The sequence below is a fragment of the Dryobates pubescens genome, chromosome 13 (assembly GCF_014839835.1).
Source record: "Dryobates pubescens isolate bDryPub1 chromosome 13, bDryPub1.pri, whole genome shotgun sequence".
NCBI lineage: Eukaryota > Metazoa > Chordata > Aves > Piciformes > Picidae > Dryobates > Dryobates pubescens.
This window is the reverse complement of record NC_071624.1, coordinates 5466266-5487924: the sequence shown is the minus strand read 5'-3', so window position 1 is coordinate 5487924 and position 21659 is coordinate 5466266. Positions and strand designations below refer to the sequence as shown.

Sequence of the window (21659 nt, the reverse complement as noted above, 5' to 3'; positions counted from 1 at the left end):
GCTGCAATTTTATGCCAGGTTATGGCAGGCAGGGCTGATTCTTGGCGCGTATGATGACACTGGGACAGTGCAGGGAAAAGAGGCCAGTGGGAAACCAGGAGCCTGCCAGCATCTGTCAGACAAAACAGCTACGTTCAGGGCCTTCTGGAGGAAAGTGGTGAACCATTTGCTTGGATATTGCCAGATCTGCTACTTGCTTTTGGCTGTGTAGGTACTAATCTCCCAAGGCAGATGTGTCAATACATTGTCGGTTTACTGGCACTGCACTGCGAGGAGGCGTGATAAAAATACTCAACCATCAGGACTTCAGAGCAACCCAGTGGCTACATTAATATATATTTTTATATGCTGTATATCAGAGGGAGGCCATGCACTAGCTCTGCATGTGTCAGTGCAACTGCAAGAAGAGCTGTTGCACCTTGATGGAGGTGACAGGGTTTTGACAACAGGAGATACTTTGCTAATTCTCAACAGAAGAGGTCATTTCAAATGGCTGGAACACACTTTTTCCCTTCCATCCCTTCTGTTGTTGAGGCATTAATGATTTTTTTTGCCTGAAACTGGAGCAGAGAATTTCACAGAAACTGTCTCTGGACCTCCAGAGATTTTAGATGGCTTTCATTATAATAACATTTGCTTTAAAAGCACTGTGAACTCTCTAAGGCAAGCATTTTCCACAATTAGTAACTAGTTTTTCAATTCTCCTCCCAGGTCTTGAGAGAGCTGGGAAGGAAAACTATGACAGCAAATTAAATGGAATAAACACAAAGGGAAAAATCTATTGTATACTATACAAACAATGTATATACCCCTTAGGAAGATAAGTCTTAACCACTGAAGTCAATGCATAACACCAAACCTATACTCTGCCCACACAATTAACCTTTAGCCGGGTCACAGTAGGGATAGTTGGGACATAAAGCAATGAATGGAGCTCATACAGGTCTCTGACATTTTGTACTTTTGTGGTGGGTTACTTTCTAAATGTAAGCATTTACTAAATCATCCTATCTTCTGGTTCACACCTGAATACTGATCTCAGCTTCTTTCTACACATCCAGTCAGTTCCCAGATGATTTGCTTTTCTTTCTTCTGTCAAAACTCTCTTCGCCAACCTTGCATCTGTTACACCACTTGACCTGTGTTGTGACCATATCCTGCTTCACCTGGAGCAGGCTTTTCCATGGCTTCTCTCCCTCTCTCTCATTTAAGCCTTTCCTCTACCAACTGTAACCTCTTTACTGACATACAGATGGACCTTACACACCACAATAAGAAGGTCATCTTTTGTCACTTGCTAGCACAACCCTCTTTGTTTTCTCCCTCCCTTCTTCTGCCTAAACATCTACCTCTCTTTTGTCTTTCTTCTGATGCCACCTTTCTGCTTCCTCCCCAAACTGCTGTCTGTGGTGGAGCTTCAGCCGCTCTCTCTTCAGCCCCCTTCTTTAAAATGAGTTACCTTGCTGTCATTTCCAAGTGAATTCTGATGGTAGATGCCTTTAGTCGGTCAGACCCCCCCCATGTCCATATTTGCCTTTGCCTGTTGTGGAAGGCTCCATAGATTTTGTCTGTGAGGAAAATCCAGTTGCATCACCTGGATTTTATTTCCTTAAAAGCATGGGGGAAGCTTGTCCTGAGGACCTTTTTAAAGGGATGCTCTCCCGATCTGCACAAGGGATGCTAAACCCCCCTACATAAATACCCTTAACTGCCTCTGATTTGCGGGGCAGACTCACCAGCACAACACGGTTGTACAATCAGGCACTGCAAGTATAATTATCTCCAAGACAAGTAAAAGAGACAGGTTATGCTTCAGTTTCCCAGCCTGTTTTCCCACAAGTGCCATCCATAGTGCTGCAGGGCGTTACTTCCCAGTCTGTCCTGCTCCCCAGTGCTCTACTGCACCAATGCCCTCAGGCACAGGCTGAGCTTTCAGTACCACTGAAAGCAGTTCCCACCTAGCAGGCCCTCTGCACCATTCCTGAGGGAGCCTTCTCACCCCACTACATCCTCAGCACCCCCACTGGTGCTGAAGAACAGGCTGAAATGCTTAGGAAGGCCATACAAGCCTACTTGACGCAGAGAGAAGTTATATAAGTAGCAGCAGCATGTAAAACTTCAAGGGAAGTCTCCTCTCTTTGGTTGTTGTGTAGGAAGCTAACAGGAGACTGTACAGTTTCCTAGGCACAGCTACCCTCATTGCTATTTTAATCTGCTGCTGAACATCTTTCCAGGGAGAACAGGATACACTTGCAGCATGTGGTAGCACTGCCCTTGTGCCTGCACTTCTCCCCAGCACATTTCTAGTAGTACAGAACCCCACGAAAACTGTAGTGGAGATTTCAACATCTACATTTTTGCCCTCCCTAGAAAAATGCCTGACCCAGTTGTCTCACCTTATTACACATAGAATCTGCTTCTGAGATCCAATATAGTGAATGCATGTGACCAGAGAGATTTGAACCTCTAATAATTCAGACAAAATAAACTGTGTAGAGATTGGTTTGGTTTTTTTAACACCAAAGACTTTTCATTCATTAATGTTACACTTTACAATTCAAGCACAAACCAAGGTAGATAATACAAATTGTGCTCCTTCAATTTGAGTAAGTGAAGAAAGTGACTCAGAACAGGCTCATGCTCTCTTGTCTTTTCTAAATTATATTTTACATTCAAGCAATTAATATTCTGGGACCTACAGATGGCTCAGAAAGAGAAATGGGACAGTTAGAAAGACCTAGGAGAGAAAAAGACTCTTCTAAAGATGGCCAAGGATTTTCAGGATTCCTGCTCTTTTTGTGTGCTGTCATTTGAAATCAGGGGGTGGGGGTAAATCCTGTGCAATTTTGTCTGCTTCTGAAGTTAGTGATTGAAACTGAGGAGACAGTTTGTGTGATTGATGTGCTGCAAAATGGTGGGAATTGAGAGCCTTTTCCTTAGTACTGTGGCATTCAGATACCTCTTGAATGTTATTTTTATCTCTTCGGTCATCATAGAAACAGAAGGAAATTAAGCAATGAGGCTAATCACAAAGTCAATACCAAAACTAGTAACCTTAGGTTGTTGTCCCAGTGCTTCACCTGGCCAGTGCCTTAGCAGCTCAGTGTTTCCTCCTTCACAATTTTTGTGGCCATCAAATTGCAGTTTCAACGCTCTTACACATACCTACCAATCTATAACTTGTAACATATTCATATTACTGAGAAAATCAAAGTCTAAAGGAAACATTGAAAAGCCTGGCAGATATCAAACCACTTCTTTTACATCTGCTGATCGATCACAGATTCATCTGACTGTGTTACTAAATGTTTTGTGAGAGCAGATTGTTGACAACACTTTGGGTTTAGAAATAGCCTTCCCTTTATAGTTTCTATTTCTGGCTGAAATAGGAATGCCATAATTAGCTTTGTCGCTCAGCACAAAAGGGATCTCTCTCACCTTTGCTGAGGTAAACCAAGGCAAAACAAATATCCTCTCCCACAAGATATTTCTACTTTTTTGGTCAGCTGTAGCCTCTCTCTCAGACCTGTTGTGTTGCCTCCTAGGGCTCTTGTATCAGGAATATCGAGACAAATCTACACGCCAGGAGATTGAAACCAGACGACTGCAGGACTCACAGACTGACCCTGAGGAGAGCTCACCCAGTGAGGAAACCCCAACTGAAGCAGAACCTACAAGTACACCTGAAAGCAAAGCTCCACCACAAATCAGTTTGCTGAGAAACTCCAACTCTAGGTTCAATTTATGGCAAGATCTTCCTGAGATCCGGAGCAGCGGGGTCCTCAGCATCCTCCAGCCAGATGAGATCAAGCTGCAGGAGGTAATGGGGGAAAGGCGGAGTGTTTCCTGACTGGGTTGTTGCTCGAATGAGTAAGAGTGTATGAAGTCAAATTGGGGATTTCAAAATTAAAAGCTTTGTAGCAGTCACAGCCTTGCTCTGTGGAGCACTTTCATGTGTTGCACTCCTTTTTTTACAAAAACTACAGATGGTGTTCTATGTGCTACAGCTGCTGGACCTTTCTGTAGCAGAAAAGAGCTTCTTTGGCCTTTCCTGATTCAGTGATGGGAGTGATTTACAAAGGAAGAGGGATGCTGAAGAGGCTCTTGCAGCAGAGCTTTTGGTTCCCAGTGTGCATTAAACCTCTTCTGGAGTTACTAGCAGGATATATCATTTCTAATAGAAATCTTAGAAGAATTCAATTGTTGAGTGCAATCTGTTTTAAATGTGAAGGTTTTAATGGAAAGAGATGAAGATTGGTAAACTTCCTTATTTTTTAATGTTATTACTCGGGCTCTTATGTAAAACAGTAAAAAAGAATGATAGCTGTAATTCCATTTTAGCTGTACAGTGCAGTGACATCACTGTTTAAGAGTCATACTCTGTTAATTTATAGGGCTGCATCAAAGAGTGAAAGGAGTAGGTGGGGACATCTGCTGCAATTAATGAAAATTTCAGTCACACAACAATTTACAACTTGTTGCTATTTCGGGTAGCGTGGGGAGCACGAGCACTCTGTCACCAGCCAGCTGTGGACACGGACAAGCCTTTTTTAGCGTGTGGTTTGTCTTGCAATAGGAGCAATGGGGCCTTCAAATGCTCCAGCTTGTGAATCCTACAGTAAGCCTGTGCTAGGATTCCTTCAGGTGAGACCTCATGAAGTTGAATGAGGGCAGGTGTAGAGTCCTGCACTTGGAGAGGAATAACTCCACATACAAGTACAGGCGAGGGGGTGATGTGCTAGAAAGTTCTGTGGAGAAGGACCTGGGAGTGCTGGTGGGCAGCTTCCCCATGAGTCAGCAATGTGCCCTTGTGGCTAAGAAGGCTGACAGTACTCTGAAGTGCATTAAGAAGAATGTGGCCAGCAGGTTCAGGGATCTTGTCCTCCCCCTTGACTCTGCCCTGGTGAGGCTGCGCCTGGAATATTGCGGCCAGTTCTGGGCTCCCCAGTTCAAGAGAGGTGGGGAACAACTGGAGACAGAGGGCCATAAAGATGTTGAAGGGACTGGAGAAATGGAGCATCTCTCTTTGAGGAGAGGATGAGAGATCTGGGGCTCTTTAGCCAGGAGAAGAACAGGCTGAGAAGGGATCTTCTCAATGCTGATCAGTATCAAAAGGGTGGAGGTAAAGACAATGAGGCTGGGCTCTTTTCAGTGGTGCCCAGTGATAGGACAAGGGGCAACAGGCACAAACTAGAACACAGGTGGTTTCACTTAAACATAAGGAGAAATGCCTTTCCTTTAGGGGTGCCAGAGCACTGGACTGGGCTGCCCAGAGTTGTCGTGGAATCTCTTTTTCTGGAGACTTTCAAAACCTGCCTGGCTGTGTTATTGTGCAACCTGCTCTAGGTGACCCTGCTTTAGCAGGGCTGTTGGACTAGGTGATCTCCAGAGGTCCCTTCCAGCCCCTATCATTCTGTGATTCTGTGAGACCATCATGGCAGTTTATCTGTTCAGCCTGGGCTCGTGAGCTTGTACCCAAAGTGCTGAAGAACGTCTTGGGGTGAGAGTAGTTGCCCTTGAGTTTACCTAGATTTGTACAGTCAACATAGGAGAACCCCAGTGCCAGCTGCATCCTGGCCAAGGCTGCAATTTCTCCTTGACACCAAAAAAGCTCACCTTGTGAACTGCAGGGGTGTGGTGGGTAGGTGTTCCTTACACCCTGTGTTTTTATACAGGGCGGCTGGGCTGGCATCACAAGCTGTTAGTATGTCAGGGAAATGGTTGAAGGTGTCCAATGTAGTTTGTTGCTTTTCCACGTTCTTCTTCTGCACTGGTTATTTCCATATCAGATTTGTTCTGTTTACCTGGCAAAACATGGTCCTTTCAACCGCCAGCCTTACAAACACAATCTGGCCTCTGAAAAACCACAGGCTTTTCTTCTTCTTTCTGCTTCAAAATGAGTGTCTTTAACAGAGAAACATTGGCTTAGAAGTTTGCATTGTAGATTTCAAAAGCTGCCATTTCTGTTGAGCTGTGTTCATTAGCTGTAGGTGTTCTAAGGAAAAAATATCCATGCTGCTATACCCCAACATTAAGCGTGCTGAATTTTCTTCTCTCTGCTTAAATAGCAACAGAAATAAAGCAGATGGAGATAGGACAGAGCTGCCTTAAAGAAATGTTGCTCTTTCCCCTGATGTTAGTTTATCAGAGCTGAGATTTTCTTCCTGTTTGTTCTGGGATTAGCACAATAAGAGATTATAAAATTGCTCAAAGCCAGAAAGCTGTGAAATTGGATGAACATTGAATAGATAAAGTAGAGAGTTTGCTTTGTGAGGAAAGTCAAGGACAGAAAGCAAGAAAGCTTGGAGAAATCACTGAGGCAATTAGAGAAATGATGTAGAATTCAGCCTTGCTATAAGCAAGTGGTCCTTAGCCTGCAGTGCTGGAACTGTGCTCACATTGGGAGTACAAGCTGTACGTAAGAGCTACATGAAGTGGATATAAAGCATTCAGCGTCAGGAAGGAGGACTGGATGAATTTACCTGCATTACAGGGCAGCAGATACTTGGGAGTAAATGTCCTAAGAAAATCATACCTTTCTGACCAATTTTATCCTCAAAGCTGTCGTGAGCATGGGGACTGGAGGATCTTGCAGGTCTTCATCCAGGAAAGGAAGATCAGGAGTATGATTTACACCACAGGAAGGAATTCTATCACCTAAGTATAAAGAAAGTTGAAGCAAACGCCCTCGTTCACACCAGAGGAAGGTAATACCACCACAGCTGTGATGGAGCAAGGCTTCAACAGTCAAAGATGCTCATCTGCAGCAATCTGCAAAATGAAAGAGACAAGAACAAGAGGAAGAATTTGTTCTTTATTGTTGGCAATGACAGATAAGACTAAGTAGGTTGTCAATACAATATAAAACCCAAGACACTGGTCTTTTTCAAGCCTCAAAACAAGAAACCTGACTGGTAGAGCAATGGGTGCCAGACAAGTGTCATGGAAGGCAATTTGTCATTGCCCTCACTGAAAAAATTAGTCAGAGAAAAGAATTTCAGGAAAGGGAGAAGGACCAAAACAACCAAAACAACCAACCAACCCCAAGCAAACAAAAGAAAAAAAGAAACTCACATCCACTCCCTAGAAACTGCAACCAAAAAGTGTTGCAGCATGGCACATTAGCCCCAGGAACCCCCAGAAAATGCAGACCATGTGGCCTGAGCTGTACCAGCCTTTTTTGCCTTTGAAGTGAATGTGGTACTAGCAAAGATGTAAAGCAGCAACTGAAAGTGGCAGGTAGGTGCAAATGCAGAAAAAGAAAGAACAAGAGGAAAAGCAAAAAGCCATGCTACAGATCACAAAGGTCAGGGAAATAGGAAATTTACGTGCTGTGGAATAACAATCAGAAATTACCATGCTTTTAATAGGGTAGTTTTAACTATCCAGACATCTGCTGAGTGTCAAACAGAGGAAATCATGAATCACCAAGGGCTTTCTTTTAACTGCACAGAACGTATCATGGTGTAAGAAGAGCAAGCCAAGAGAAATGCAGTTTGGGTTTTGACATGGAGTCAACATGGAGGAAAGGACTGGCAACATGAAAATAGCTGGAGGAACAAATGACTAGAGAGAATACACACAGCCTCTATTACATGTAATTTAGATTAAGCAAGATTCTGTCACCCAGTTACTAGGTGCTGAAGAGGAAGTTATCCAGAGAGTACACAGAACAGCATTCAATATGTGAAACTTCTTTCAATTTAAACCTTAGAGTAAGGTATGCCCTTTCTTTGGAGTGACTCCAGTTTATTCTTCATTCCCAGTTCAGTTCTCTACTTTTCAGTTTGTCCCTGCTCTTTTTATTGTACAGTTTCTTTGTTTTACAGAATTGTTTGGGTTGGAAAAGACCTTTAAGATTGTCCAGTTCAACCATTTAACCTAGCACTGCCAAGTTCACCTCTAAGCCATGCCCCTCAGCATCACATCTACAAAGTTTAAATTCCTACAGTGAAGAGGACTTCACTGCTCCCCAGGGCAGCCTATTCCAGGGCTTGACAACCCTTTTGGGGAAGAAATTGTTCCTACTGTCCAACCTTAATGTTCCCTGGCATGTGTTGAGGCCACTTCCTCTTTTCCTATCACTTGTTGGTTGGGAGGAAAGACTGACTTTCCCCTCTCTGCAGCCTCATTTCAGGTAGTGGTAGAGAGCAAGGTCTCTGAATCTCTTTTTCCCCAGTTCCTTTAACTGTGCACCTTGTAAGACCTGCTCTCCAGACCTTTCACCAGCTTTGCTGATCTTCTTTGGACCCACTCCAGCACCTCAATGCTTTTCTTGCAGTCAGGATTCCAAAACTGAATGCAGTATCTGAGGTGTGGCCTTGCCAGTGCTGAGTAGGGGGGACGATGGCTTCCCTGCTGGCTGCACTGTTGCTGTTACACAAGCCTTTTGCTATTTTCTGCTTGCTAACTGTAATGATCTTCGTGCACCATGCTCATCTTCTATGTTTTAGGAGATTCCAAACTGAGTACAACTTGCCAAAACCGATTTACCGATACACTTTAGCAAAGCATTCTCAGTTTTTGCAGTGAACCCTTTTTGCTGACATGTATCATCCTTGATAAAGTTTTTGCCGACATGTATCATCCTTGATAAAGTTTTTGCCAGGGCTTATTAGGTTTTCTACTGACTGCTTAGTAAGAGCAAAGTTAGATAATTCTACAGAGATCCCATCATCACACTGCATGCTTGGGCATTTGGCGCCAGTTTAGCAGGTTTGCAGCTCATACTTACCATTCAAATAGGAAACAGCAGTCTGGGCTCATTGGAGTAAGTACTTTGGGTATGCAGCTGACCACCTGGATTCACATGCAGTGAACAATTCCAGAAGTTTGTCTGAATCTGTGGAGATGTGTGGTGGGTTGAAAGGAAAGGCTCTGCTTTCCCTCCCCCACTGAGAAAGAAACCACGGCTGAAACCCAGTGGGAGAAATGAGAGACTATATTTTACAAGGAAACAGATTGTATGTAACACCACAAATACAGGTATTTTACAATACATACAGAAATATACAGCAAATAAACACAGGCAGAAACCAGCCCCCCAACAGAGGGGGCTTCCCCCTGTGCCCCCTTCACCCCCCCTACCTCCCTTCTCCCCCAAAAAGGTAGAAAAAGAGAAAAAAGGGGAGTTAGCACAGCAGAGGCCTAAGCACAGGGAGTGAGGTAGTTCTTATCTCTTGGCAAGAAGCCCAGAAGCAGCCCAGCCGAAAGGGGCAGCGAAGAAAGGAAGACTGAGAGAAAGTCCCAGCCGCACTGGGTCCAGGACCTTAATCAGCCAATGAAATCCCTTTAGAATACCCAAATATTTTATAAACATTTAGCCAGTGTGCCCCTTCCTTAAAGGCACAGCCTCAAATGGTCACAAGGTGTTACTTACTTTCCTGGAATTTCCTTTCGATTAGAACCCTGTGCACTGATATTTTGACTATGGATTTAGTTGTTTCCTTGGTCTGGCTTGCGCTCTGCACGCACCTATGCAGGCCACGCACCCTCTCACTATAGCAAACAGCAAATGTACAGAAACTAATTTAGCCAAATGTAGGCAGAGGAACTTCTACAGATCTACAGCCACCGAGATTGAGCAAGTTTTCTGAGAATTTAAAGGGTGTGATAGAATGGGAGATCTCAATCTTGGGTCTTATGGCAATCTTGCAATCAAAGACCTGGCAGAAAAAAAGATATCCTGCCTTGGGGTGTCCAGAAAGCTGCAGTGCAAAATGACTGGTGGTATCAATCCCCAAGATATTAGGAAGAGACAGGCTGTCCCAGCACCTCTTGTCTTATTCTTCATTGCACTTTTACCCATTTTCTCATTTATCCAATAAAAAGCTACACCTAAAGCTGTAAGTGCATTTAGGACTGCAGTCAGGCAGAGCAGGAGAGAGGGTCTCAGGTTCACTGGTGCCCTAGTGACACTGTTGGGAGAAGCCAAGATAACACTCTTCCACTTTTCTCATTGGGAATCTGGTGTTGAGAAAAAATAAAATGTCTCTTATTCTGAAATACCATCTGCTCTGTATGTACTGACCAAGTACATTCATTTCTACCTGCACCCTTTGCTCCATCTCTCTTCTGGGAGCTGTGCAGGCAGAGTCTCCTTCTCTGCTGCAGGAAAGGACCTCCTCTTTGACTTAGTTCACTGACAATTGACATGTTGCTTCAACTCGTGCTTCAGCAGCTCTGAACTGGGCCAGAGTCCCTCCTTGCTATGCCAGTCCTCCCAGATCTTGGACTGCAGCACAATGTCAGGAATATAACCTATGTCTCTGTCTCAGATCCTTCTGTGTTACATAGTGACACTTTCAGGAAAAGACTAAAACCTGGTCAGTGGACATTCCAGAGCATTTATTTAGAAAGAAAATAAAACAATCCACTAAAAAGCAAGCCACAAGACAAACCCCCACCTCATTTGAAAGATAATGGGGCAGAGTGGCTGAAAAGATGCCCAACAGAGAAAGACCTGGGGTTGTTGATTGACAGACAGCTGAACATGAGCCAGTGTGCGCCCAGGTGGCCATGAAGGTCAATAGCATCCTGGCCTGTATCAGGAAAAGTGTGACCATCAGGACCAGGGAAGTGATTGTCCCCCTGTAGTAAGCATTGTGAGGCCACACCTTGAGTATCACATTCAGTTTTGGAGCCTTCACTACTGGAAAGATGTTGAGGTGTTGGAGCGGGTCCAAAGAAGGGCAACAAAGCTGGTGATGGGTTTGGAGAACAGGTCTGGTGAGGCATGGCTGAAGGAACTGGGATTGTTGAGCCTGGAGAAAAAGAGGCAGAGGGGAGACTTTCTTGTCCTTAAAGTTCTACTTAATGACAAGTGATAGGATGAGAAGAAATGGCCTCAAGTTGCACCAGGGAAGGTTTAGGTTGGATATTAGAAGAAAATTCTTTCCTGAAAGGGTTCTCAAAAGACTGGAACAGGCTCTCCAGGGAGCTGGTTGAATCCCTGTCCCTGGAAGCATTTCAAAGAGGCAGAGATGTGGTGCTGAGGGACATGGTTCAGCCCCAGACTTGGCTTTTACAACTAAGCCAATTCTGTGATTCCATGATATTTTCCCATATGCACAGCACAAAAATTACTGCATGTATTTGCTGTGCTTTGGCTCTCCTTGGCCTTAGGTGAGCCCTTGCAGGCTCTGAGAGGCAGTGGAGCTCAGACATTTGTGCTGCCTGGCTACCACCAGCCCTCACCAGGGTGCAGCAGAAGAGCTGTGGACAGTGGGGGAGCTTGTGCTCAAGAGTCAAAGCAGCTTTTGCTTTAAGGAAACAAGACCTTTCACTGAGCTTCCCAAAAGCTCCTCTTTCAGTAGTCCTGGTGCTGGCCCTTGATGCTGCAAGGAACCCTCAATGCACCTTATTCAAGGAATGTCTGAAGGATCTGACAGTTTTTCACCATGTTGAAACCCCTGTGAAAATCTTCAATTAATCTTACTTCAACTAACAGAGTCAGTAGTTGTGTAGATCATCACCCCTTTTATCTATAGCTAAACAAAGACCACAGAGTATGTGAGCTTTGTGTGGTAATTGTGGACTGTCCCTGTGGTACCTGCTCTGGGCAGAAGGTTTTTGTGTCCTTGTTTTGTTAACTTGTGATTTATTTCTGTAACAAACCATCAGTTTTCCTTTCCACTTCCCCTAGACCACATCCCTGGCCAGAGGAAGCTAGACTTTGCCCCAGAGACTTCCCTTTTAACAGGAGAAGCCAGGGCTGCAATGTGGAGAGGTTTTTATAGGTTATAGCAATAGTTAAGAAACACTGTATCTTGTCCTGGTCTTTGGTGATCTGGATCAGAAAAGTGCATGGCCACTGATGACCAGGGAGCCTCACCTGGAGAGTAACTGCTGTTATTTCCTTTGGGTCAGCAAACACACAAGGTCTTGGAGCACCACAGCTGTCTATTTCGGTGCAACCTGGCCCCTACACCAGAGCTTTTCTAAAACAAAGGTGTAGAGGGTGCAAAGAGATCCTCCTGCATAGCACAGTAAGCCATCAAAAGGAGAGCAACAAGCTAGAGATGTCACAGTCTGGAGGGGTTTGGAGGGTGTGTGGAAGCTGCCAAGGGGTACTCCAGAAGGGGACATGAACACACAGAATTATGACAAGTGGGTATAAGGGGGAGCAGGGCAGCCAGTGGCTGGGGAAACCTCAGGTCAAGCCTGAATGACACTAAGGAGGAAGGGAGGAGCCCATGGAGTGCTTTTATGGCTGCATGTGCACAAAATCAGACTGCTTAATTAGAATCAGAAAAGGGGAGAATTCTTTTGGAGAGGTTCAGTGGAAGAAAATGTGGTACAATGGCTTAGGAAAGAGACAGGAGCCTGGGCTGAGGAAGGAAATCTTCCACATTCATCACTATCCTGCATAACATAGGGCAAATACCGTCGGGACTTACCTCTCCCTCTGCTTTGGACCTGGGGGATGGAATGGGCTGCCCGAGGAGGTGGTGGGGTTGCCGTTGCTGGGGGTGTTCAGGACGAGGCTTGACAGGATGCTTGGTTGCATGGTTTAGTTGATTGGGTGGTGTTGGATGATAGGTTGGACACGATGATCTCGAAGGTCTCTTCCAACCTGGTCTATTCTATTCTATTCTATTCTATTCCATGACTGCATGCAGCACAGATGTTGCAAGTGTGCCTCTTCATAGAAGGTACCTGCTGATTTCTTTCTTTGGGACTCTCCCTCAGGCTATGTTTGAGCTGGTTACATCTGAAGCATCATATTACAAGAGCCTCAATCTGCTGGTGTCCCACTTCATGGAGAATGAACGTCTGAAAAAGATCTTACACCAGTCTGAGGCACACATCCTCTTCTCCAATGTCCTGGATGTCATGGCTGTTAGTGAGCGGTAAGACAACTGCTGCTGGGTATTTGTCCAGTTGAATGGCATTGATTTAGCTAACCTCATTTGTGGAGGGATGGCAACTGAGGTTACTGATGGCAGACCATTACCCACTGACTTTACAGAGAGCCTGTAGACGTTGCCTTGAATGCCAAGGGCTTTTTCAAGCCACAATTAATATGACTGTCGGGTTTCTCATGTAGCTTCCTGTTGGACCTCGAGCAGCGGGTGGAGGAGAATATTGTGATCTCTGATGTCTGTGATATTGTCTACCAGCACACAGTTAATCACTTCTCTGTGTACATCACCTACGTCTCCAACCAGACCTACCAGGAGAGAACTTACAAGCAGCTCCTGTGAGTTCCAGTGCTTGATGTTAGACTGTTTTACAAAATTGCACAGGCCATGGCTTTAGCTGTAATGTTGGTATTTTTGAGAAAGGGCCAGATAGCACAGGAGCAGAATTTCCCACTTCACTGATTTTTCAGTGCACTGTGAAAAGAAAACACAATTAAAAGGGGTAGGGTGATAACAGTCTGCAGGTTATGTACCGAGTAAATTCAGAGGCAGTGGTCCCCAGCTGTGGTGTACACAGGCACACATGCTTGTGCAGTGTGTGTATTTTTAAACAGCTAGCAGAGGCAAGAAGTTGAAAACCAAGAGTATACTCAGATGTCTGATGACAAGAACAGCCATTGCTTATCCTGAGCCTCTCAGCAAGGCATCTGACTGTCCCAAAGTTGAGATTATTTTTTTCAGAACAAAAGCATTTTCTTAAAAGGAAAAAACCTCTGCTTTCTTCAGATTTGGGTGCTACACACACATGTATTTTTCAAGTATAGCAAGTCTTTTGGTCAGCTAGGAAATGTCTTATGCCAGCTCAAAACAAAGAGTGCCCTAGAAGCTCATCTTTGAGCAGGAGAATTAATTTTCCTTTAGTTGTAACGTCCTGGATTCTTTCAGGACAGCCACTGCACAAGCTGCACTGTATTTCTTTCCTATAGCAGCAGCTAGTTCAGGGAAGTGTGACAAAACCTAATTCTTTCTCTGCTCTTCAGCTTTTAAGGTGTGGGGGGGTTTAAGAAAAAAAGAGAGAAAAGGCCTTGGTTGAGCTTGGCCAACTGTTCTTTCCAAAAGGAGGGTGTCTCAGGGTTTTCTTTTAGTCAGAGGTGAGCGACATAGCTGCAGAATATAAACAGTTTGGCTAGAGCCATTAGCAAAACACTCAGAACTGAAGCAGCAATAGGCTAGATTACTTGAGCTTGAAAAGGACCAGTTGGAGAGAGTATTCCTGGATATCAGTTTACAGGGCAGCATTTTACTCATCCATGGGAGAACATAAAGCAAACTGAAAAGAACAGACTCCCTTCCATGGGCTCCTAGCTAGCACAAGAATTTTGCACCACTTGGCTGAACTCAAATCTTGAGGTGTGCCACAGTTCCCCCACTTAGGTTGCTCCTCAGGTGCACACAGGTCCATTCTACTGTGGCTCTGATGACTTAGACTATCACACAAGTGCCTGCTGCAGCAGGGAGAAACACTTAGGGTGGCTTCTCTTGGCTGTTGCAAGGTGCACACAGCACAGACAGGCTTTACACAGCTAGCAATCCCTTCTCTTCAAAGCTGTTTCTGCTTGCCAGGACTCCAGCAGTGCAAGGCTTCCTCAGGGCCCCACAGTTGCCAGGAAGCATTGCCTGTGATTATGGCAGCTGTGGCTTGCGAGGCTGCTCTGTGCAGCGAGGTCTGTGGCCCAGCAATGCCCTCAGCTGCTTTGAACAGCATCAGGGAAGGCTCAGCCATGCCCCTTGCCCTTCTCAGGCCAGATACTGAGTTGCATCCTCTAGTTAAGCAGCCAGGAGTAGCTAAGCTTGAGCTGTTTTGTAGCTTGTCTTGTTCTTACAGCTGTGGGAATTTCACCTTGTCATAGAGTTCCAACAGTGTACAGATATATAATTATGCCTCTGAGTCATCTACTTGGACACACACCCCATTCACACACACCTACGCACGCCGCGTATGCTACTGAGCTAGATGTGCTAACACATGTGAACACTACCATGGCTTCTACATCAAAAATCTATTTTTGCCCTCCCCCAATACTATAAATAGCTGTGGATTTAAACTAAAATACACCTAGAAGCATTCAGCCCCCTCCTCCCCTCTTACTGAGAGAGGCCAGGCATATGCTGTCTCTGGGATCAAGCTGCTTCTGGTCACCAGCCACACACCAGAGTCTCAGGCAGGGTAGTACTCAAAGCCTTCATCCTCTCTCTCTCTCCCCTCAGTCAGGACAAGCCAGCTTTCCGGGAAGTGATCTCACAGCTAGAGCTGGATCCCAAGTGCAAAGGCCTGTCCTTTTCTTCCTTTCTGATTCTGCCATTTCAAAGGATCACTCGACTCAAGCTGCTGGTGCAGGTAAAATTCTAGTCTTCTCTCTGTCCTCAAGGTCTTCTAGATCATTCCTAGAATTCTCCTTTCCAGTAGTTGTGGATGAAGCTTAGAGACAGCCACAATCAAACCTTGAGCTGGATGAAGCTTTTCCACAGAACATTCTCAAGGAAAAAAGATTTCAATCGTTCAGACACAATCCCCAAATCAGCATTGAATTTGCCAGATAGCTTATACTGAGCAAAAACTTGAGGAAGAACTTTGCTGACCTGCTAGAGGGAGTAACAAGAGTTTATTAACTCAGCTGCCTGATGGTTAGGATGCTGACACACAGATGCACAGTGCAGAACACATGCAAGACATGGAAATGCTCCGTGTATAATAACCTACATCACAGTCACCTGGACCGGACTGTCAGCCATCTTCCCCCTGTGCTTTGCCAATTTGGCTACATGCAGCTGAAGGACATGCTTCTAGGGAAAAGGGAACAGCTCAGTCCAAAATGGTCTTACACCACCAGGATTACCAATACACTGTCTGTTAGTACCAGTTCTGGCTATTTTTATTTATTCATGTATTTTTATAAAATAGGAGTCTGATTGCTATATTTCTTTTAAATACAAGGTCAGATGGAAAAGGGTTTTAATGAGAAAGAGGAACTAGGAGGTGAGAATCACTGTATTCTGTTCCCTATCCTGTAATTAGGCTCATGGCCAGAAATAACTTGGAGGCTAGCAAAGACTTTCCTGTGCTGTCAGACTGGAATCAGAGTTAACACAGCCTTTCATCCCTTGCAGAATATTTTGAAGAAAGTGGAAGAAAAGTCTGACAGAGAATCCACTGCCCTGGATGCACATAAAGAACTGGAAACAGTAAGTTTGAACGATCTAAATTGAGGTCATTAAGATTAAGCCATTGTTCTCCTTCCCCCTCAGAAAAAAAAAAGATCTACAAACTACACTCAATTCTGGAGCTGTTACTTTGAATCCTGTCACTGCTTTTCAAAAGCAATTTGAGATCAAGGAAGGGCAGAGTTAAAGATGGACTTCTGGAGCAACACTTAGATGTCAGTGACAAGGAATCTCTTGTTAACAACAGATGTGTTTATTTCTGCTGTAGGAAAGGGCAGAATATTTTCCCTTGGGGTCTTCAAGGGTACAAATTGTTTTTGCAGATACCTGAAGGTGATGAATCCCACTGAGAGATGTAATCAGCTGCAACAGGCAGCAGAGCACAACTGTGTCAGGTTTCCTCCAGTACAGCACATTTCTTCCTCTGACCTAGCATAACAGTTTCTTGATGAAGTATTCAAGCCTGCTTTTAGCCCTCTTCCCTGAGACTGGTAGGTAGGTGGGGCGTTCAGTTGTGGTAGTCACTGCTGTCTACAAAACACCAGGAAAGCACTGGGCTGCTCCTGATACAGTCAGACAGGGTGATCACACCTCCAGGCTAGGTACCTGAATGGTCTGGACAGAGCTGGCAGCTGCGTGGGCTGGGACAGAACGTTTGAGCCCTTCTCCATCAGAAGATTGGAACACCTCTTGAATCCTGCAGTTCAGTTTAAGTATTTGAAGTTGAAAACTTCTGACTGAAATACCAGACTAAAATGGACTCTTGGGTTTGCCCTGAACTACTCTAGGATGTGTAGACTTTGGAGGTTGCTAGGGAGAGAGGCAGAGACTTCAGCATTGGAGAATGTTTTGCATTAGTTATTTGCAGGATGCCTCACCACGTATTTGGTAGCCAGTCGGTTTCCATTGGGCAAAAGCTTGAGGAAGGCTGTTCCCAAAGGACGCAGATGACTACAACTGCTGATGGAAAAATGCTCTTTTTATATTCAGCTGTCAATGTCTTACATGATTGACTTCATCATTCCCTTGGTATGGTTGCTTATCTGTAAGTGTATAGATGCTTAACGTCCAGCTAGGTACAGGCATCACAACAGAGATCATCCAGTGCTTATTTTCTCCATAGGCATCCTATTTTTGAGAGGCAAGAGGGGATATCAGTTTCAGTTGCTGGTATTCTAGTGGATTTTTTGAGTAGTGTAAACAGAGAACAAAGTGAAGCTTTTTCTCCAGCATAGTTTTTCTACCTTGACAGATCTCTAGAGAGTTGCTTCTTATGAAACAGGCAGTGGCATCTAGCCTAAGGTCCCTGTAATAGGGTAGTGCCTGCACGGTGGTTGTGGGTTTTCAGTTAGAGGTTTGTACTCAGAACAGAGCCGGGCTCTGTATAATGAACATCTCTTTCCCTAGGGTATATCATAGTCTTGGCATCTGGTGCTGCTTGGCAGAACCACAGCATTTACATCTTTGAAATTAAGATCTCTGGCTTTATTCACTTCTTGACGATGATAATGCACATGTACTTCAAGTACTGGAGACAAGGAAGACAGGATACATGATGTGTCAGGATCTGGAAAATTAGTTGTTTGTTTTGCTGTGCAACCAAGAATATTGCTACTGTCTGGTTCAGTAACCCAAGGCAGCTATCTAACATGTCCACTGATAGCTTCCAGCTATAACATCTTCTGGGTGCTTGGGGATAGTTTTTAGTGGCTTTTTGTTGTGGGTTTTTTCTCTTCCCCCCCCCCCCTCTTTTTCCTGTGAATAGAGGGCTGATAGAAGAGTATGGTTTGGTCAGTTCCTGTCACAGCAGAGAACTTATCCTGTTAAGAGTCAGGCCTCTCTGTGCTGTTACACATACCTGCTGAAGGCAAATGGAGGCAAATCTTTCTACTCTTTTTTTTTCCCCAGGTAGTGAAAGCATGTAACGAAGGTGTCAGGAAGATGAGCCGAACAGAGCAGATGATCAGTATCCAGAAGAAACTGGAATTCAAGATCAAGGTATGAGAATAGGCTGGTAACCCTTTGCAGACAGTGAATCAACAGCATCCAGGCATTGTTTGCACATACATAGCAGTGGTAAGCCAGCTGCACTCCTTTCAGTGAGTGTCCAGTGGGAGCCTGGTCCATGCTGCCCTCCTCCAAAGCCACTGAAGGAGAAGCTGCTGCTGCAGGTACTGCTTCTGTGTTTGTAGTCTCTGTGCATGTTGGCTGCAGAGAAGAGGGCAGCAAGTGTACAAGATTGAACAAGGCCAAGTGCTGGGTCCTGAACTTGAGTCACAATCCCATGAATGCTCCAGGCTTGGGGCAGAGTGTCTGGAAAGCTGCCCAGCAGGGAAAGGCCTGGAGGTGTTGATGGATAGTCACCTGAACATGAGCCAGTGTGTGTGCCCAGGGGGCAAGAAGTCCCAGCAGCGTCCTGGCCTGGATCAGTCAGTGACCAGCAGGAGCAGGGAAGTGATTATCCCCTCTGTACTATGCACTGGTGAGGCCATACCTTGAGTCCTGGGTTCAGTTTGGGGCCCTTCATTGCAGGAAAGACATTGAGGTGCTGGAATGGGTCCAGAGAAGGGCAACAAAGGTGGTAAGGGGTCTGGAAAACAGGCCTTATGAAAAATCAGCTGAGGGAACTGGAGTTACTCAGTCTGGAAAAGAGGAGGCTGAGGGGAGACCACCTTACTCTTTACAACTACCTGAAAGGTTGTAGTGAGGTGGTGTAACAAGTGACAGGACAAGAGGGAATGGCCTCAAGTTGCTCCAGGAGAGGTTGACATTTGACATTAGAAGAACCTTCTCTGAAAGGGTTCTCAACGACTGGAACAGACTCTCCAGGAAAGTGGTTGAATCCCTAGCCCTGAAGGTATTTCAAAGAAGCAGAGGTGTGGTGCTGAGGGACATGGGTTAGGACCAGACTTGTAGAGTTAGATACTGTTTGGACTCGATGATCTTGAAGGTCTTTTCCAACCCAAACGATTTTATGGTTCTCTGCTGTGTCTGTACACAGATGAGACATGCTGGTGTCAGACTGCCTCTGCACAGTGGGTGGCTTCTCTCTCTCTCTCTTCAGAATGCAGGTCAGCTTTCAGGTGCTACTTTACATTACAAGTGATGTTCAAGGAAGATGAAAGCTACAAATGAAAACACATTAAAGCTGAAAAATATCAAAAGGAAGGCTGTCCTGCCATTTTAATTCATGCCTGTACTTAGGCATTAGGTACAGTCTCTAATTACCTGCTGATGACCTATTTTGGCTCCACTCAAGGAAGGACTGAGTCAATATTTAGGGACATCTAACCAAGTCTCATTTACTGTATGCCATGAAACTTCAATGCTGAGTACAAAGTTGCCAATTCTTTTTGTCAGTGCTATGGAGATGCTTCTCAGATCTGCCTCTTTCACAAACTTGAAGAAGCACATTTAGCTTCCTGGCCCCTTTTTTTGTGTACCTGAGCAACCAAAGCAAGCAATATTTGAGACCACTTGTTTGGAAAGCTACACTAGGTGCCCAAGAATTTGATTTTTCCAGAACACACGACCAGTGTGTCAGGACTAGGGCACAGCCCACAGGCCAGCACTAGACCGGGGTAGCTACAAAGCTGCTTTCATCTCTTGTGAAGCTTAAGCTGTAGTGACAGGCAGGAGCTGGTTCATCCCTGAGCAGGGCACTGGCACAGGCAGGGCTCCTATAGTGAAGAGTGCAAGAGCATAGAAAGAAAGGCTGTGCGCCGTGCACGTCAAAAACACAGTGAGGGAATAAAGGGGGAAGAAGTAGCACTTGAACAGATAGTTTCAATATTTCAATCACTTGACTGGAAGCAATGTTCTTATTTTAACACTATGTGTGGTAAAACTGTTGTGGCTGCATGGACAGTAAGTCTCCCAAGCCAGAAAGGCTCAGTCCAAGTGACGAGACACATGGGAGCTCCTACAGACAGATCAAGCTGTGTAGGGCATGGCCTGGTGTTTAAACCCAGCCTTTGGCATTGCCATCCTTGAGTGTTGGTTCATTCTCAGGCCCCTGCTGTGTCTGAGCTCTGTACACTGTGCTGTGGATGGCAGAGCACACTGCCCTCTGTGTCCAGCTCTGCTCCATCCTCTGTAGCGCAAGATGTGCTGATGGGAGCTCACTTACCCTTCCATCGCATGTCCTGTTACTTTCAGCATCTTGACTGCATAAGCCCACGTGTTTTGCCACTCTCCTGCTCTTTGCCATCTTTTCCTCACTTCTAGTCTGTGCCCATCATCTCTCACTCCCGCTGGCTGCTGAAGCAGGGAGAACTGCAGCAAATGAATGGTCCAAAGACGTCACGGACGCTTCGCACCAAGAAGCTCTTCAGAGAAATCTACTTGTTCCTTTTCAATGATCTGCTGGTAATATGCCGGCAAATCCCTGGGTGAGTGCAATGGTAGGGCAGTACATGGGTCACTTGATTTGCCCCTGGGCTTAACCACGCTGTGATGCTGTGCCCCTGTCCCATCCTGTCCCCTAGGCACTGGAAAGGCATCCTGGCCTCCCTCCAAGCAGTTGGCTTGCCTTTGAGTGCAGCTGACTCTTCATGGGTGGCACAGCTTTCTTGAGCTGAAAACTGATAGCAAATAGGACTTTTAATAAATTCCAGGCCAGGTCTCCCAGCTGGATAAGCAAGCATGCATTCACCAGTTGCTGCAGGGTGGCAGTGAGATACATCAACTGGTGGGCTGAACCAGGAGGCCTGTCTTCCTGTCAAAAAGTGATTTTTGACTCATCACTGCATGAAGAACAGTTCAGATTTAGTCAGTTAAACTTAGGCTAGAAAATTTGAGCAGCAGGGAACAGTATAAATTTAGGCTACGAGTTACTTTTGACATGGTGTAACCTGCCTCAGGAAGAGGAGAACATCATCATGCTTAGGACTAGGCCCTGTGCAACTAGAAACTAGCAAAATACAGCAGCACAAACAGACGGGTGCCAGGGAACAGCGTGGTCTTTGTAGCGTTCACTAGGCTCACCGGTAGGGAGCATCTTGCCAGTCCAGCGTTTCCAATAAACGTGTCGCCGCAGTGTCTGTGTGCCTGGAAATATTTTGCTTCTATGGCAGCCTGTATCCAGAAAACACAGAGGCATTTTACAAATAGGAATGAATTAAGCCTCACAGTTCCATTTGAGGGGCTCAGACAGAGCAAGCGACTTGTTCTTGGTTGTGTGGGATACCTACGGCAGAGCAAGGACTTCTTTTTACCTCCTGCCGTGCAGCAGTTCCTGGTCTGTGTCCTCAGTACAGTTCTGGGTGGTTGAAGCCAAAGTCTCCTGGGATAACTGCAGCTTTTCCTAATCTTTTCTTTAACCTCTCACAGGGACAAGTACCAAGTGTTTGACTCAGCTCCTCGGGGGCTTCTTCGGGTAGAGGAGTTAGAAGACCAGGGGCAGAGTTTGGCCAATGTCTTCATCTTGAGGCTGCTGGAGAATGCAGATGACCGGGAGGCCAGCTACATGCTGAAGGCATCATCCCAGTGAGTAAAGTGTCACCCCACCAACACCCAGAACTGTACTCTCCCTACGCACATGCAAAGGCAGCACCCTGCCTGCATGGGGGCCAG

At 45.4% G+C, this 21659-nt stretch overlaps 1 protein-coding gene across 3 annotated transcripts in view; it reads left to right on the top strand.

Annotated features, from left to right (window-relative positions):
- Positions 1-21659, top strand: part of NGEF (neuronal guanine nucleotide exchange factor) — a 43271-nt gene that overhangs the window by 15244 nt on the left and 6368 nt on the right. For all 3 annotated transcript variants that reach the window (XM_054166336.1, XM_054166337.1, XM_054166338.1), the window contains 8 exons: positions 3546-3820; positions 12691-12851; positions 13049-13201; positions 15132-15261; positions 16032-16106; positions 17994-18083; positions 20313-20476; positions 21417-21572. In XM_054166336.1, coding sequence (XP_054022311.1) covers positions 3546-3820; positions 12691-12851; positions 13049-13201; positions 15132-15261; positions 16032-16106; positions 17994-18083; positions 20313-20476; positions 21417-21572 — 1204 coding nt within the window. The remainder of the gene's footprint in view (positions 1-3545; positions 3821-12690; positions 12852-13048; positions 13202-15131; positions 15262-16031; positions 16107-17993; positions 18084-20312; positions 20477-21416; positions 21573-21659) is intronic.